This window comes from Hippopotamus amphibius, chromosome 9 (genome assembly GCF_030028045.1).
Source record: "Hippopotamus amphibius kiboko isolate mHipAmp2 chromosome 9, mHipAmp2.hap2, whole genome shotgun sequence".
NCBI classification, from domain to species: Eukaryota; Metazoa; Chordata; class Mammalia; order Artiodactyla; family Hippopotamidae; genus Hippopotamus; species Hippopotamus amphibius.
In genome coordinates, this window is record NC_080194.1 from 139,370,741 (window position 1) to 139,386,429 (window position 15,689).

At 46.0% G+C, this 15,689-nt stretch overlaps 1 protein-coding gene across 3 annotated transcripts in view; it reads right to left on the reverse strand.

The window, feature by feature from the left end:
- The window catches only part of EIF2AK1 (eukaryotic translation initiation factor 2 alpha kinase 1), a 31,329-nt gene extending 29,226 nt beyond the window's left edge, over positions 1 to 2,103 (reverse strand). For all 3 annotated transcript variants that reach the window (XM_057695653.1, XM_057695651.1, XM_057695652.1), the window contains exon 1: positions 1,913 to 2,103. In XM_057695653.1, coding sequence (XP_057551636.1) covers positions 1,913 to 2,030 — 118 coding nt within the window. In that variant the 5' untranslated portion in view covers positions 2,031 to 2,103. The remainder of the gene's footprint in view (positions 1 to 1,912) is intronic.
- Between the last annotated feature and the right edge of the window lie 13,586 nt (positions 2,104 to 15,689).

Consider the following 15,689-nt stretch of genomic DNA (forward strand, 5'->3'; position numbering starts at 1 on the left):
CAATATGACGTGGAAAAAATCAGTTTGTCCATTAAAAAGTAGTTATCTTAAACTGTCCTGTGCTAAGAACCTATTTAAATCACCATCACAGTCTGCTTTTACTTCTCTTTAAGACCAAGAATTGAAGGTAGTAAAAAGGAAAATCAAAGCATTTAAGGCATAAATTAAGACCTTTCAACTCAGCTTGCACATTGCACCTGCAACATGTTCATGTTTGTTTCATGCTTCAACTTCACGTGTATTCTCTGTAATCATTCTATCCAAACTACCACATAGTAAAAACCTCCCTGAATCGATGTATTCGTTTTTTTTAATTAATTTATTTATTTCATTTTTGTCTGCACTGGGTTTTTGTTGCTGTGAGCACACGGGCTTTCTCTAGTTGTGGTGGAGGGGGGCTACTCTCTTGTGGCAGTGTGCGGGCTTCTGTTCTAGAGCACAGGCTCTAGGCGAGTGAGCTTCAGTAGTTGCGACACATGGACTCACTAGTTGCGGTACATGAGCTCAGTAGCTGTGGAGCATGGGCTTAGTTGCTCCACAGCATGTGGGATCTTCCAGGACCAGGGATCGAACCTGTGTCCCTTGCATTGGCAGGCGGATTCTTACCCACTGCACCACCAGGGAAGCCTCATGTATTCATGTTTTATGGCACAATTTTATTTTAAAAACAGCCGTCCCCACCACTATATATAAAACAGGTAAACAACAAGGATCTACTGTACAGCACAGGGAACTATACTCAATATCTTGTAATAACCTACAATGGAAAATAACCTAAAAAATGAATATATATGTGTATAACTGAACAACTTTTCTGTACACGTGAAACTAACAAAACATTGTAAATTAACTATAATTCAATTTTTTTTAAGTGTCCATCGATTAAGAAAAAAGACTAAACCACATTCTGAGCGCTTGGGATATTTGTTGCTACTCAGTTACAGAGTGATACCTCTACTATCATCACCAATATATTAACTGAGGAGACCAAAGTTTTTAAATACATGCTTTCCCCACTCCCCTATTTTTATAGTTGTCCAATATCTAAATTGAGCAGACATTACATATCAGACTCTCTCCATTTTGGCCCCCGATTTAATCTTAGTTCTGCTCGTAATTATATGCTGTAATGCTCACTTCCAACCCTCATGCTGCTGTCTGCAAGGGCTTAGCCAACTGAGAACGTTATAGGGGAGCCGGTCCACACCAAACCACCTTCCCTTCTGACACCAACTGCAAGTTTAGAAAAGTTCTCCAAATCGTCTTCATGTTCAATTTTTTTTTTTTTTTTTTTTTTTTGCCAAAACAACTGGTTGCCACCAAAGAGCCTATTGCACGTTCGTTAAAATATTAGATACTCTGAACAGGTTAGACTCAATGCTAAGTACCTCCCGCTTTATGAGAACCCTGACTGACCTGGCCCTATCTCCTAGCAACCCAAAGCCTCAAGAAAACCCAGGCTTTTTTTCAACCTAAGAGGATGCTGCCCATACTGCCTCACTGCGAGAAGTGTTCAGCTCCGCAATCGGGGGAGCAAAAGACAAAGAGAAGCTACAAACGAAAACTCCGAACCCAAACTGCTCAGCGCACAGGGGCTGCAGAACTCCAGCTCATCGCCCGACAGAAGCCCGGAACTCAGGGGCTGGAAAATAGCCCGAGGGAAACAGCCCAGCGCGGCCGCGGCGCCGAGTCCGCGCAGGGAACCAAGGAACGGACGCGTGAACGACCGACTGGGCTGCACGCGCCCGTTCCGACACGAGTCCACCTACCCCCGCCCGCTGCCCCCGCGTCCAAGCCCGCATCCAGCCGGACGCGCCCAGGTGCTGGGCCGCACCTCACAGCTACCTGCCCGCCCCGCGGACAAGCGCGGACGGGGGCGGGGAGAGCCGCCGCCGCGTTCTGGCTCCCTCACCATCATACTTGGGGTCCGAGCCCTCGGCCGGGAAGTCGATGGCAGGCGGCGCGGGCACAGCCCCTGCCGCGTCGCCCTCCGCCTCGCGCCCCCGCGTCCCCGAGACGCCCCCCAGCATCGCCGGCCGCGCGCGGGCTGCAGCCCTGCCCGGCCGCCCGCCCGCCGTGGCCCGCTCGCCTCGGCACTCTCGGCAGTGGCCACCGGATCCGGAAGAAGCCCTGCGGAAGGCGGAGGGCCAGCCCCGCCCCGGCCCCCGGCGGCGGCTGAGGGGACGGGCCCGCCGCAGACCCCGCCCCACGCCGCAGACCCCGCCCCCGCCCCGTGCGCTGGTCGAGGAGGGGAGGCGCGCCCCGGGTGCTGGAGCCTGACCAGCTGGTCCTCGCGCGTGCCCCCCAGGTCAACCCCGGCCTGCGCTCCCCGCGGCCCGGCCCCAGTGTCCTCGAGACCTGAACTCTCACATCTCACGCCCAGACTCGGGTGTCTGCAGGGACGCTAATCCAGTGTTTACTTTTTGCGGATAGGGCGGTGACTGTTTATTTGTCATGTGTTTTAAAAAAAAAAATCAAAAGCATCTACAAGACTGGTCTCAACGAGAACTGAACCTATTTTGGTGAACCGTTAGACCACAACAAAACGGGAAATGCCAGCTAGATTCCAGAGTGAATCAGCCTAATAAAAATTCCTCTGGTTTTGAGACGACTTTCAACTGAAATGATTTCAAACCTGAGACAGACTTTTCCAGATGATCCCATGGTCACACTGGGTCAACGGTGGTTTGAAGCCGTTTGCTATAAAAATCCTCTTTGCCCTCTGGAGATGTCTCTGAAGAGTTTGTCGCCGACGCAGTGCTGTCAGAAGTTAATTCTTAGATCTCAGATCAGATAACATAGCTGGAATAAAAACCTTTAGGGGAGTTCCCTGGAGGGCCAGTGGTTAGGACCTGGCGCTTTCACTGCCATGGCCTAAATTCAGTCTCTGGTTAGGGAACTAAGATTCCACAAGCCAGGTGGTTCGGCCAAAAAAAATTTTTAAAGCCTTTCAGATTTGGAGTCTCAACCCCAGTGCGATGTGCAAAAATGGTATCGTTTAAGAATTTTATTTGAACATAGCTTCCACATAAAGTCTACTGGATGCATTCACCCTGATAGAAGCAATTAAGGATGTACTTCTCCAAATAACTCCCAAAGTTAGGGATGCTGGTTTCCATGCCCTGCTGATTGGAGGGGCACAGCCTTTCCAGAGGGTGACTTATCTACATGTGTCCAGAGCTTTAAAAATACAAATACTTTTGACTCATAAATTCCACTTTCAGGAATTTATTCTAAGTAATAGGTGAAGAATGAGCAAAAAGGACTTCCTAGGTGGCGCAGTGGTAAAGAATCCGCCTGCCAATTCAGGGGACCCGGATTCGAGCCCTGCCTTGGGAAGATTCCACATGCCACAGAGCAACTAAGCCCGTGCGCCACAACTATTGAGCCTGTGCTCTAGAGCCTGTGAGCCACAACTACTGAGCCCATGCGCCGCAACTATTGAAGCCCACGTACCTAGGGCCCAGTGCTCCACAACAAGAGAAGCCACTACAATGAGAAGCCTGTGCACCACAATGAAGAGTAGCCCCCGCTCGCAGCAACTAGAGAAAGCCCGTGTGCAGCAACGAAGACTCAACGCAGCCAATAAATAAATTAAATAAATAAAATTTTTAAAAAAAGAATGAGCAAAAAGATTTAGCTTCAAAAGTTATTAATTGCAACACTAATTATAATACCCAAAACAAGACAATATCACTGGTTAAATAAATTGCAAACATCAGTGCAAAGGAACACTTTGCAACCACTGAAAATGTTGATGTGCATTATCTGGTCCTCACCACTTTTCCACCACCACCAGAATGGAGAAAAAACCAAACTCACTCTGGTTGGAATATAACGAAGGCAACCTTTCTAGAAAATGACTTGCAACTTATAGTTAAAAGCTTTTAAATAAGGATACCCTTCCACCTATATATAGGTGTATATCCAAAGGAAATAATCTGGTGAAAAAAAAGATAAATATAAGAATGTCCATCAAAGTGTAGTTTACAATAGAAAAGCACCAAAATAAATCCAAATTCCAATTAGAAGAGCAGTCAGTGTACATCCATGCCATGTAACCACATGCAGGCAAAAATTGGGGGGTGGGGGGTAAAGCACGGTCCTCTCTTAGTTTCCATAATATCACACAATTCTAATTTTTCTCTGTTTTACTGGCCCTTCATCTCAGTATCCCTTTCTGGGTCCTCCTTCTCCAAATGTGTAGTTCTGTAGGGCTCTTGTCATGTCACTCCAAATTCGCTCAGGAGATAACCACGTGCATTGCTATCGCTTTGCATGCCATCTATAACCTGACAACTCCCAAATGTATCTCTGCGACACAGACCTGTTCTCTTGGATGGCTTACAAGCATCTCAAATTTGTCTGAAAGTGAACCCTTGATATTCCTCCTAAAACTTTTCTACTACCTTTCTCCATCTATTTAAATTAGCACATAATCCACCCACTTGTCCAAGCCTAAAACATGAGAGTCAACTTTTATTCCACATCCAGAATATATCTAGGCTGCCTACAAATTAACAACAACAACAACAAAAATGACTAGAAACATGATACATATAAAGGTGCAATATTAAACATACAGGTAACCCAAAAGGAACCCCAAATGGCCAATAAACATAGGAAAAGATGCACAAATTTCACTAGTTACATGTAAATGTAAACAATGAAATATCATTTCAAACTATCATTTGCAAAATTGAAGTTTTTGATACCGAGTGTTGGTGAGGATGTGGAGAAAAGGAACTATCACACATTGCTAAAGAGCTATTTAGGGACACTGAGTGAAGCTGAAATGGTGCATATCCAAGATTCAGTAATTAATTTCCCTCTTGAGGACTTCCCTGGTGGTCCAGTGGCTGAGACTTCCCGCTCCCAATGCAGGGAGACTGGGTTTGATCCCTGATTAGGAAACTAGATCTCACATGTCACAACTAAAAGATCCCACATGCCATAACTGAAGATCCCCTGTGCTGCAACTGAGACCCGGCACAGCCAAATAAATAAATAAATAATTTTTTAAAATATATATTCTAAAAATAAATAAATAAATAATAATAATAATAATAATAATTCCCCTCTCGTTTCCCTTTGGAACCCCTATCTGTGCCTAAGGATGTGTGTATAAGGATGTTTATTTCAACGTTGTTTGTAATAACAAATATGAAAATAGCCTAACATCCATCAGTAGGGAAATAAACATACATATGCAAATGAATATTATAGAACAGTTAGAATGAATCAACTAGATATACATGTCTCATCATGGACATTTAAAACAATACAGTGGGGAATTCCCTGGCAGCCCAGTGGTTAGGACTCTGTGCTTTCACTGTCAAGGGCATGAGTTCAATCCCTGGTAGGGGAACTAAGATCCTGCAAGTCATGCAGCATGGCCAAAAATAAATTAATTAAATAAAACAACACAGAGAAAGTTGCAGAAGCCTTATTATGTATATATATATAATAATGTTTACTGAGAACTGTGTCAGCCTCTCTCCCTCACACAGTCCTATGTGCTTTTAGAAATATAAACTCACATATATACAAATATTAACTCACATATATCATATATGTGTATAACAATCACTGCTCTACAGCAGAAATTAACACAACATTGTAAATCAACTATACTTCAATAAAATAAAATAAAAATTTTAAAGGCCATTTCACTGTTCTATCAAGCCAGCTGATTCAAGCAGGTAGGGAACATGGCAAGACCAGAGAATTTCATGAACACAGATCTGTTGCTGCACTTCACTTGCCGGAAAGTGAGTTTCTTGATCAGAAGCAATGCTGTGTCAATACCATTTCAGTGGAGAAGACATTTTGTTAAGTCCAGCTGGTAGTTTTGGCAGAATAATTGCGTGCAGGGAAGGCAAATCTCTACCCAGAATAAGTGTCTATTCCAGTAAGAACAAAATACTGCCCTTTCCATGATGGAAGTAGTCTAATATCATCAACCTGCCTCCAGGGAGCTGGCTGATCACCCCAGGGGATGGTGCCATGCTGGGGGCTCCGTGTTGGTCTCAGCTGATGGCCGATTGGGCCCTCAGCAGTGGCTGTAGCCAGGATAGCCTTGGTAAGTGGAAGCCCATACAGCTGAGCCCACCCATAAACAGTATCCCCGCCACCATGGCCACTTTGTTCATGAGCCCATTGATGATGGGAGCGGCTGAGGAAAAGGCTGACTGGTATCCACACAATGGTTCATCCTATTGACTTGATTAGCAAAATCCTTTGCTGAGGGACTTTCCTGGTGGTCAAGTGTTTAAGACTCTGACCTTCCACTGCAGGGGGCAAGGGTTCAATCCCAGGCAGGGGAACTAAGATCCCACATACCACACGGTGCAGCTTTAAAAAAAAATCCTTTGCTGAGATCAGTGAGTATTCACTTGGGACACAAATATCTTCACCCTTTCACCCATCCAGGGACATGTATCCACATACCTCTTCCTCAGACTTCCTTGTCATCAATTTTAGACTCACATTCCTTCCAAGTCCTTGACCGTCCAACCAAACCACTGGCCACATCCCATGAATCAGTATATAATTACATCTGGCCACTTCTCCTTAAGAGCATAATGAACAACCAGATACCTTGCTCAAAGTTCTGCTCACTGGGAGGACTTCCCTTCACCTTGTCCCTCAGGGATGTCCCAGAGAGTGTCTGTGGTCCTGCAGCTGCCCACTGCAGGTGGTGCCTGCATACTGTGCAGAGCCATCTGGAAACCAGGCCCGAGTCTTCCCTTCCTTTGTATATGCTCTGATCGTAGGGAACTCTCCATAAGGCCATAATTGTAGATATGGAGGGAGAAGGTGCTGTAGGAGTGGGAACCGTGAACCTTTGGGCCACGTGTGCATTCAGGGCCTGCTTGGGCATGATTTCCCTTCCATTTAGTGATGGAGTGCTTCTGCGCACGCCCAGCTTTATGGCTTGTTGGGTCAAATAACACCTAGTTCATGATAAGCAGCTTAGATCACATAGCAACTTGGTGGTCCATAGCTAAGTTTTCAGTCTCTACTAAGGACCAATAGTGGGCCAGAAGCTGTTTCTCAAAAGGGAATTAGTTATCTGCAGAGGATGGCAAGACATTGCTCAGAAACGTTGAGGTCCTGTGCTGTGATTCATCTGTAGGGGTCTGTTGGAACTCGTGTCTAGTTGGATAGTGGGGCTGGGTCCTGAGGAGACTTAGTAGTGACTTTCAAGACAACAGCCTCAGAGGATCAAACTTTCAGGATCCCATTCTTTCCCCATTAATGCACCTTCTTTAACAATAAACATCCCCAGAGGCTGGGAGTTCAATTTGTGTTATAATTCGGTCACTTGCAGAATGAGATTCTGGATTTGGTGTTCAGCCATCGCAGAACTCTGCTACAGCAGATAAGGGTCTCTTTTTTTTCTTTGTCTTTTTTTTAATTTTCTTTGGCTGCACAGCCAGCATGTGGGATCTTAGTTCCCTGACTAGGGATTGAACCTGCGCCCCCTGCACTGGAAGCTCAGAGTCTTAACCACTGGACCACCAGGGAGGTCCACAGGGTCTCTTTCAGGGCAGACACAGAGCTTCCAAGTTAGTTAAAATCAAATCCCGAAACTCACCCTTTTCTTCCCCTACTTTGTCTGGTGACGTTAGGAGTCACCAGTCAATCTCATTATACTTGTTAATTTAACAAGATGTTCAAAGGTATCATATACAAGGTCACCCAGATCCTTGCTTCTTGTAAGTGTTTGACTAGGAGTACCCAACAATGATATTTTCTGTATCTCTATTGCCACATCATGCCGTGGACTATGATCGTTCCCTTTACCTCTATAAATAGAGTAACTAGTCTTTCAACCTAATTCAGTTAGAGCGCCAATTCCAGAAACCCCAGAGCTAACTCAGAAAACTCACCCTTAAGTTTCTGCTCCTCTAGAATAAGTCCCGGTATCAAAATCTGTATAGTCAGCGTTCTCCAGAGAAAAAGAATCAATGGGATGGGGACTTCCCTGATGGTGAAGTGGTTAAGAATCCTTCTGCCGGACTTCCTAGGTGGTGCAGTGGGTAAGAATCTGCCTGCCAATGCAGGGGACACGGGTTCAATCCCCAGCCCAGGAAGATCCCACATGCCGGAGCAGCTAAGCCTGTGCGCCACAACTGCTGAGCCCACATGCCACAACTAGTGAAGCCTGTGAGCCTAGAGCCTGTGCTCAGCAACAAGAGAAGCCACTGCAATGAGAAGCCTGTGCGCCACAACTAGAGAAAGCCTGAGCACAGCAGCAAAGACCCGACACAGCCAAAGAATAATTAATTAATTAATTAAAGAACCAATGGGATGTGTGTGTATATACAGAGATTTATTTTAAGAAATTGTCTTATGCAATTATGGAGGCTGGCAACTCTAAAATTTGCAGGATTGGCTGGTATACTGGAGACCTAGAGAAGAGGATGTTTTGGTTCAACTCTGAAGATTCAAGTCAATCTTTTTGTTCTATTCAGGCTTTCGACTGTTTGGGTGAGGCCGACCTAGATTATGGAGAACCAGCTGTTTTATTCAAAGTCCACTGATTTAAATGTTAATCTCACCCCAAAACACCCTCATAGAAACATCTAGAATAATGTTTGACCAACTATCTGGGAACCATGGCCCAGACAAGTTGATGCATAAAACAAGTGGGACACTGAGATAGGAAGAGGGTGGGGCAGAGGGGGTGAGAGGCACATCAGATTTCATGACCAGAGGAAACCTGCCCAAAGAGGCCTCTTTTGAGCTGTCCCTTGAATTTTAAGAAGGCATCATCAGTATTAAGATCCGGGAGGTGTCCCAAGAGAGAAAGAAAGTACAAAGACCCTGGGGTAGGAATGAATTTAGTACATTTCAAAGAAAGAGTGAGTCCAGGAGAGGAGAAAAAAAGCAGGAGTGACAGGAGAGCCTGTTAGCCCTCAAGGTGGGTGTGCCTTTCCACTGCACTTAGAACAAAATTCAGAGCCCTCTGTAAGGCCCACAGGGCCCTTCAAGAGCTGCCCCAGCCTTCCTTCTCAGTCTTCACTCATGCCACTCTCACAACAGCCCATGGGACCGCACTGATGAGTAAGACCCGTGACTCATGCATTCATGAGAAAGGGACAGAGCAGAGATTGTTCTTTTTTTTTAATGTTACATACATTATTCCTTAAAAAAAAAAAATTATTTATTTATTTTATTGGCTGTGTTGGGTCTTGGTTGCTGTACACGGGCTTTCTCTAGTTGTGGTGAGCAGGGGCTACTCTTCACTGTCATGCGTGGGCTTCTCATTGCAGTGGCCTCTCATTGCAGAGCATGGGCTCTAGAGTCACGGGCTTCAGTAGTTGCGGCACATGGGCTCAATAGTTGTGGTGCACGGGCTTAGTTGCTCCGCGGCATGTGGTATCTTCCTGAGGCAGGGATCGAACCCATGTCCCCTGCACTGACAGGCGGATTCTTACCCAGTGTGCCACCTAGGAAGTCCAGAGATTGTTCTTAAGGTCGCAGTTTCTCGAGCAGGGACAGAGTCACACACAAAGTAAGACAGAAATCTCAGTAACTGAACAATTGGTGGCCACTGGCTGCATAGATGGCCTTCACCCACCTCCTCCACCTACATTTCATGTACAGTATAGCTTTTTCCTCTTGGTGAAGTGAAGACAAACTCTCTAAAGAGATAGAAATTTCTTGGTGGCAGGGGTGGGGATCTCAAAGTGGGGGCTGGCCTCCCAGAGGAAGACTCCCTCTTCTTGGCAATGTAGGTGTGTGTCTCTGCATAAGGGTGTGTGCACACTTACCCAGACTGCCCAGTCTCTCCCACCTCCCCCATCACTAAGCCCCCTAATGTGAAGCCTTTCCCATCAATGTCCACATGGACTTCAAAGTCACCTCTCAATTAGCAGGGAGACATCAGAAACATGAGAGGATGTCACCACCAGCTACCTTTATCAATCATCCTGTTACATAAATAATTATGGTTACCCAACAGAAGGTAAGTGCCATAAACCTTAATATGATAGAATTAGTGGTATATCCATACATGTTTGGAAGTAATGAGATGGGAAGAGGTAGAAATTTCTCATCTATATGGTGGGGAGTTAGAAGATACTGTCTAAATTGGATGGATCAATAAACAGGTATTTAAGTGTATTATATAAGGTAACTAATAAAGTGCTTAGTACACTGTGTAAAACTGGGGGTTGTATATATTTTATCATCTTTCCCAAGTACTTATTCATCTGATGTTAAGGAAATTGTCCAAGTGATGCATTGGGATCCAGTCTTCTCCACTTTATCTCTAATTCTACTGTGTCTCTTCCACCAGTATCACACCTTCGTAGCTGGCCTTCAAGATGGCCCCCAGTGATCTCTGCCTCCTGGTCTTCAGAGCCTTTTCCAGTTCCCACTCACACTGCACTAAGGTTGGTTTGTATGATCGTTAGCACGTGGAGAATTGATGGTCTGAGACGTCCAAGGTTAGTTTAAAAGACACTGTGCTTCCACCCTGCTCTCTCCCCCATCTCTCGCTCTGCGGAGACGCTGCCACGCTGTGAGCAAGGCCCAGGCGATGAGGATGTGCACCTGCCAACACCATGGAGGTGTGCTCGCAGCAGGTTCTTCCTCCTCAGCAGACATCTGAAATGACTGCAGCCCGGGCAACCTCCAGAAAGACCAGCTAGGACCACCAAGCTTTGCTGCTCTCAGATTCCTGACCCTCAGAAACTGTGCGAGAAAATAAATGCTTGCTTGGGGGTAATTTATTACATGGCAATAATAAATACATATGCTTAACTAGATTTCCAGCCTCTTATCAGGGTGAGAAGCGGCGTAAGTCAACGCCTTGTAAGGATTCTGTTGATCTGACTGGCTAGCAGGCAACAGCTGTGATGTCACCAGCATTAGAACCCTCACTTAACAGGGTCTTGCTGACTGTGTGATGGCAAGTCCCAGATGAACAGACATTTTTCGGGTGAGCACATCGATTTCCGCTTTCCTCTTTACCTCCCCCCAAAAAGGTGAATTACTAAGGGATCCTCAAGCCAAAACTGGTTTTGGTCCTATGTCAGCAGACACATTTTAAATGGTGATTTCACACGGTTATTGCCAGTGGCAGTGGCTCACTCCCATCTCAATCCCTGGACTTACCTCTTTACAGTTTTGGGGCCTCAACCCCAGTGCAACATGCAAGAGATGTTAAGTTTTTGTTTTTAACAATGTTTATACAGGGCTAGTCAGATAAACGATTTCAGCAAGTGGTTAATATTAAAAATGAATAACTTTGTAAGTAAGAATCACCACTTTATAAAGTTAAGCTATAAAATATTTCAGCTGAAAATAACCAGGATGCTTATTTGAGAAAATATTCTACGTTACTTAATGCCTCTGTTCCCAACCAATATGACCTATGTAATGCAGAGCTAGGGCAGTTTTGAGGTAACATTGTTTTTTGTTTGTTTGTTTTTTAAACTCCTTGAGACTAAATAAGGAAATACTGCACTGTTAAAAATGACTTTTAATGGTCTCTTTTGAGTCCCTGAGAATGCTTTATTTTTACGTTCGTGCTCTCATAACCCTCAAATCCTCACACCTTAACGGTGGATTTTATTTCTCAAATTCTTTTAAAAACTTCATGAGTGAGGATACGGCTCTAGTTTACCATAACTCCCCCTTTCCCTCCCCTACTCACTGCTGTCAGTGTAGCGTGTATTATTCCAATCTTTCCCTGTTCGTTTACAAAGATAAGTATGTACCACCATGGAAGAGCACTGTTTTGAGAGGGTTTGCTTTTGCATAAAACAGTGGCTAAAAATACACATCGTTCTGCAACTTGCATTTTGTTCTGCACTCCGAAACGCGTCCTGGGGAGCTTTCCACGTGGATTTAAGACGCTATTCCCTAACCGGATGGTCCATCACGTAGGCACTCCCGCAGCTGAACCGGAATTAGGTCAGTAGGTCAAAATTACAAACGATTCGAAAAGTAACATCTGTATCCAGTCAGCGTACGGAGAATCCCGCCACAGGTGGCTGTGATTGTAAACACATTATTTACGCCGTCTCAGCTCTTCCTCTGTAAAGAAGCCTCTTCGGTCACCCGACCTCACAGGGTTACGGGAGGAGGACACTGACAGCTGTCACCCGACGCCGCGCGTCTCCGGCGTTACCTCAGATCCCGTAGTCACGGCTCCCTGCGGACTGGATTCCCGCTCAGCCGCGCGCTGAGTGTTCTCTTCCCGACCAGACTAAGCCCGGACCTGGCGGCAGTGTCTTCCCCTGACATCTCTTGCTCTCCTGCTGGAAGATGAGAGGATTTTCTGACGGCTGTGGCTTCTTTCCCACGGGACACGCATCCTCCGCTACCCCGACGCCCAGCCCGGTCCCCCACCACCACGCTCGGGGTCCGAGGCCTCGGCCGGGAAGTCGATGGCGGGCAGCGCGGGCACAGGCCCCGCCCTGTCGCCCTCCGCCTCGCCCTCCTGCATCCGCGGCGGCGCGCCGGGCCAGAGCCCAGACCGCCCGCCAGCCCAGCTCCGATCTCCTTGGAAGCCGCGACGAGCGCCACCGGATCCGGAAGTGGCCTCCCGCGACGCGGAAGTCCCACCCCGGCCTGGCCTGGCGCGCGCCGCTGTCGGAGGCGGGGCCTGAGGAAGGCCCCGCCTCTTCCCCTTTGGGGAGCGCAGGGGGTTGGGCGGGCTGGTCCACGGGCGGTAGTCGGGGTTGCTGGGCTGGGGTGTCCCCCCCCAACTCCACCCCAAGCCTCCCTGCTAGATCCCAGCCTTCGCTCACGGCACCCCTCCCCGCTGTCCTGGAGAATGCCTAAGGTCCCCGCTGACCCTCACACCCCATCTGGGTCTTTCCTCCCCAGGAGTAAGCAGAACTCTTCCTGTCTTACCAGCCCATCATTTCTTCTCTCCCTGCCTCCTAAGGAAGACCTTGTAGCTAAATGGGTGAATGAATGGGGTCGTTGCTCAGCTGCGCACTTAAAACGTTTTGGTAAATCTAGAATGACTCCTGTTAATCAGTAACGATTCTAAAAAGTGTAAGGACATTATGGTGAAAAGGAACTTCACATTCTTTATTATTTAATACCTCCCTGTTCCCAGTAACTGTGTAAAGTAGCTCTTCCAGGAGGAAACACATCAAATTTGCTGCCCAGGAATCCGAGAACCAACCTCTGAAGTTTCACACTGTTGGAATTTTATATGCTGTCCTTTGGGATTACCTGAAAGCATTTTCTTTGTTGCGTTCACCAGTGCCTTAATGGTGCGTTTCTTTTCTGGAATCCAACATAGGCCTTCTAGAGCTAAAACAAAATCATATATTTGGCAAAATGAAATTTTTGTTACTAATAGTATTACACAATAGGTAAACTCTTCCGGCAAACGTTAAAACATTTTGAGTCAAGTTCCATTTGACCATTATACTCTATCCCCTCTTCTTTCCCCTTTCTAGAATTAAGTACTCTTTACTTTGTCCAAATCTTTTTCTGTTCACTTCTTTGGCTAGCCATGTGCCCATAGAAAAATATATATAATATTTTGGACTTTAGTTTTTGGATTTTTACTGAATGTTGTATTATTGTTCTACAGATTAGTTTATTAGTCGGCGATTTGACTTTGAGAACCTTTTTCATTATCGCATTTTAAATACTGCTCACATGCAGAGCTTCTGTGACAGAGTTAGGCGAAAATATTTTCAGATCCTCCAGCAAGAGTGGGTTTGTACTGATGTGCAATATGATTCCCCATGAGGCCCCCTTTCTGACCACCATTGCCTCCGTTTTATGCCAGTGTCCTCCACTCCTTTTATTTGCCTAGTAGATCTTTCACAGTTTTGTTTTTTAGCCATTCCCTTGTAGTTGTTGGAACTTGTGAATGCAAATCTAATTCTCCTTTCCTCAATGTTGAATGTAATTAAGGAGTTTATGTGTAATTCTCACATATTATATAGAAGAGGTACTGGGCATATAATACGACAGTAATAAGTATTACTATAATATTATCTCTAATGTATATATTACCTTATGACCCTAGAAGCAACTCTTCTAAGAGACTTCATTCCACCACAGATACTGATTGACAACCCTGAGATCAGAGAAAACACCCTGATGGTAGCAAAACTTCTTTAATCTTCCTTTATTGAACTAGGCTAAGATATTTTTCAGAAAGTTGTGAATTTTCTCCAACAGCTCTTTTTTTTTTTTTTTTTTTTTTTTTGCTGCATTGGGTCTTTGTTGCTGCGCACAGGCTTTCTGTAGTTCTGGTGTGTGGGGGCTACTCTTCACTGCGGTGTGTGGGCTTCTCAGTGCAGTGGCTTCTCTTGTTGTGGAGCACGGGCTCTAGGTGCTCGGGCTTCAGTACCTGCAGCACGCAGGCTCAGTAGTTGTGGCTCGAGGGCTCTAGAGCACAGGCTCAGTAGTTGTGGTGCTCAGGCTTAGTTGCTCCTTGGCATGTGGGATCTTCCTGGATCAGGGATTGAACCTGTGTCCCCTGCATTGGCAGGCGGATTCTTAACCACTGTGCCACCAGGGAAGTCCCCTGTCCAACAGCTCTTTGCGACAATCTACACACTATTTCCCTCATTCTCTTTTAGTTCTGCTTTTGCATACGCTGCCCCATCTGCCTAGAAAATCGCTATGTGCTAGCCTGCATTTCTGGTCTTGTAGTGAATCTGTGCACATACAGCTTAATGCTGAGGAATATATGCTCGACACATTGTGAGATCATGAACGACATACTTAACCCCTAATCTGTAAAATGGAAATACTAATTGTACCTACTTCATAGTCTTGTTGTAAAGAGTAAATGAGTTAACATATCTAAACCACTTAGAAGAGATGCCTGGGGCATAGGAACCTTTCAGCTATTGGCTGGTATTAATACCTTGGTTTAATGATGATCTTTCCTCTTTGCTCCTAGGAGGCTGATTTCTTCCTGCCAGCACTGACCAACATCATTCAGGTCAGACACTCTAAGCCTGGCGGTAGTGTCGACTCCTTAGTCTTTCACCATTAGAATCTCTCAAAGCAGAAAGATTTCTTCTCAAAGGGTATAATTTTGTATCTTCAGTATTCATCCAGGTGAGTTAGACATTATGCTTTCTTTGTCTCCATTTCTTCCCGCTGCCCCTCTCCTTGAAACCTGCAGTGTCCTGAATTCCTTGGCGGTCCAGTGGTTAGGACTCCACACTTTCAATGCCAAGGGCACGGGTTCAATCCCTAGTCAGGGAACTAAGATCCCACAAGTCGCACAGTACGACAAGAAAAAAAAAAAAGAAAGAAACCTGCTGTGTCCTAAGAATATAACGTGTGTACTGTATGGTAAAGAAGCCGGTGCAGCCACGGCAGAAAACGAGAAAAAGACTTAGGAGGAAGAAGTTGATTATACTCTCAGGTCCCAAAGAAACGGTCACCACGTGCCTCACGAGAGCACAGGGAAAGCATCAGGTTGTGTTCAGGTGGCACAAGACAGCAGTGAGGGGAAAGCCTGTGCCAGAGCAGGGTTGGGGTCTCCATGGGAAAGGCAAGGCTGAGTGGTTGGAACAGTTCCAGCAGGCTTTGGGCCCTAAGGGTATCTCTAGCTGCCTGGTACCTGGCCTTGGGGTGATTTAGGGCAGAGAAAGTGTTGACTCAAGTGTGAGAGTGAGATAAGGACGGGACGGGGTCTACAGGCTTGGGATTGGTTGGTTTGCATGGGTTGACTGAGC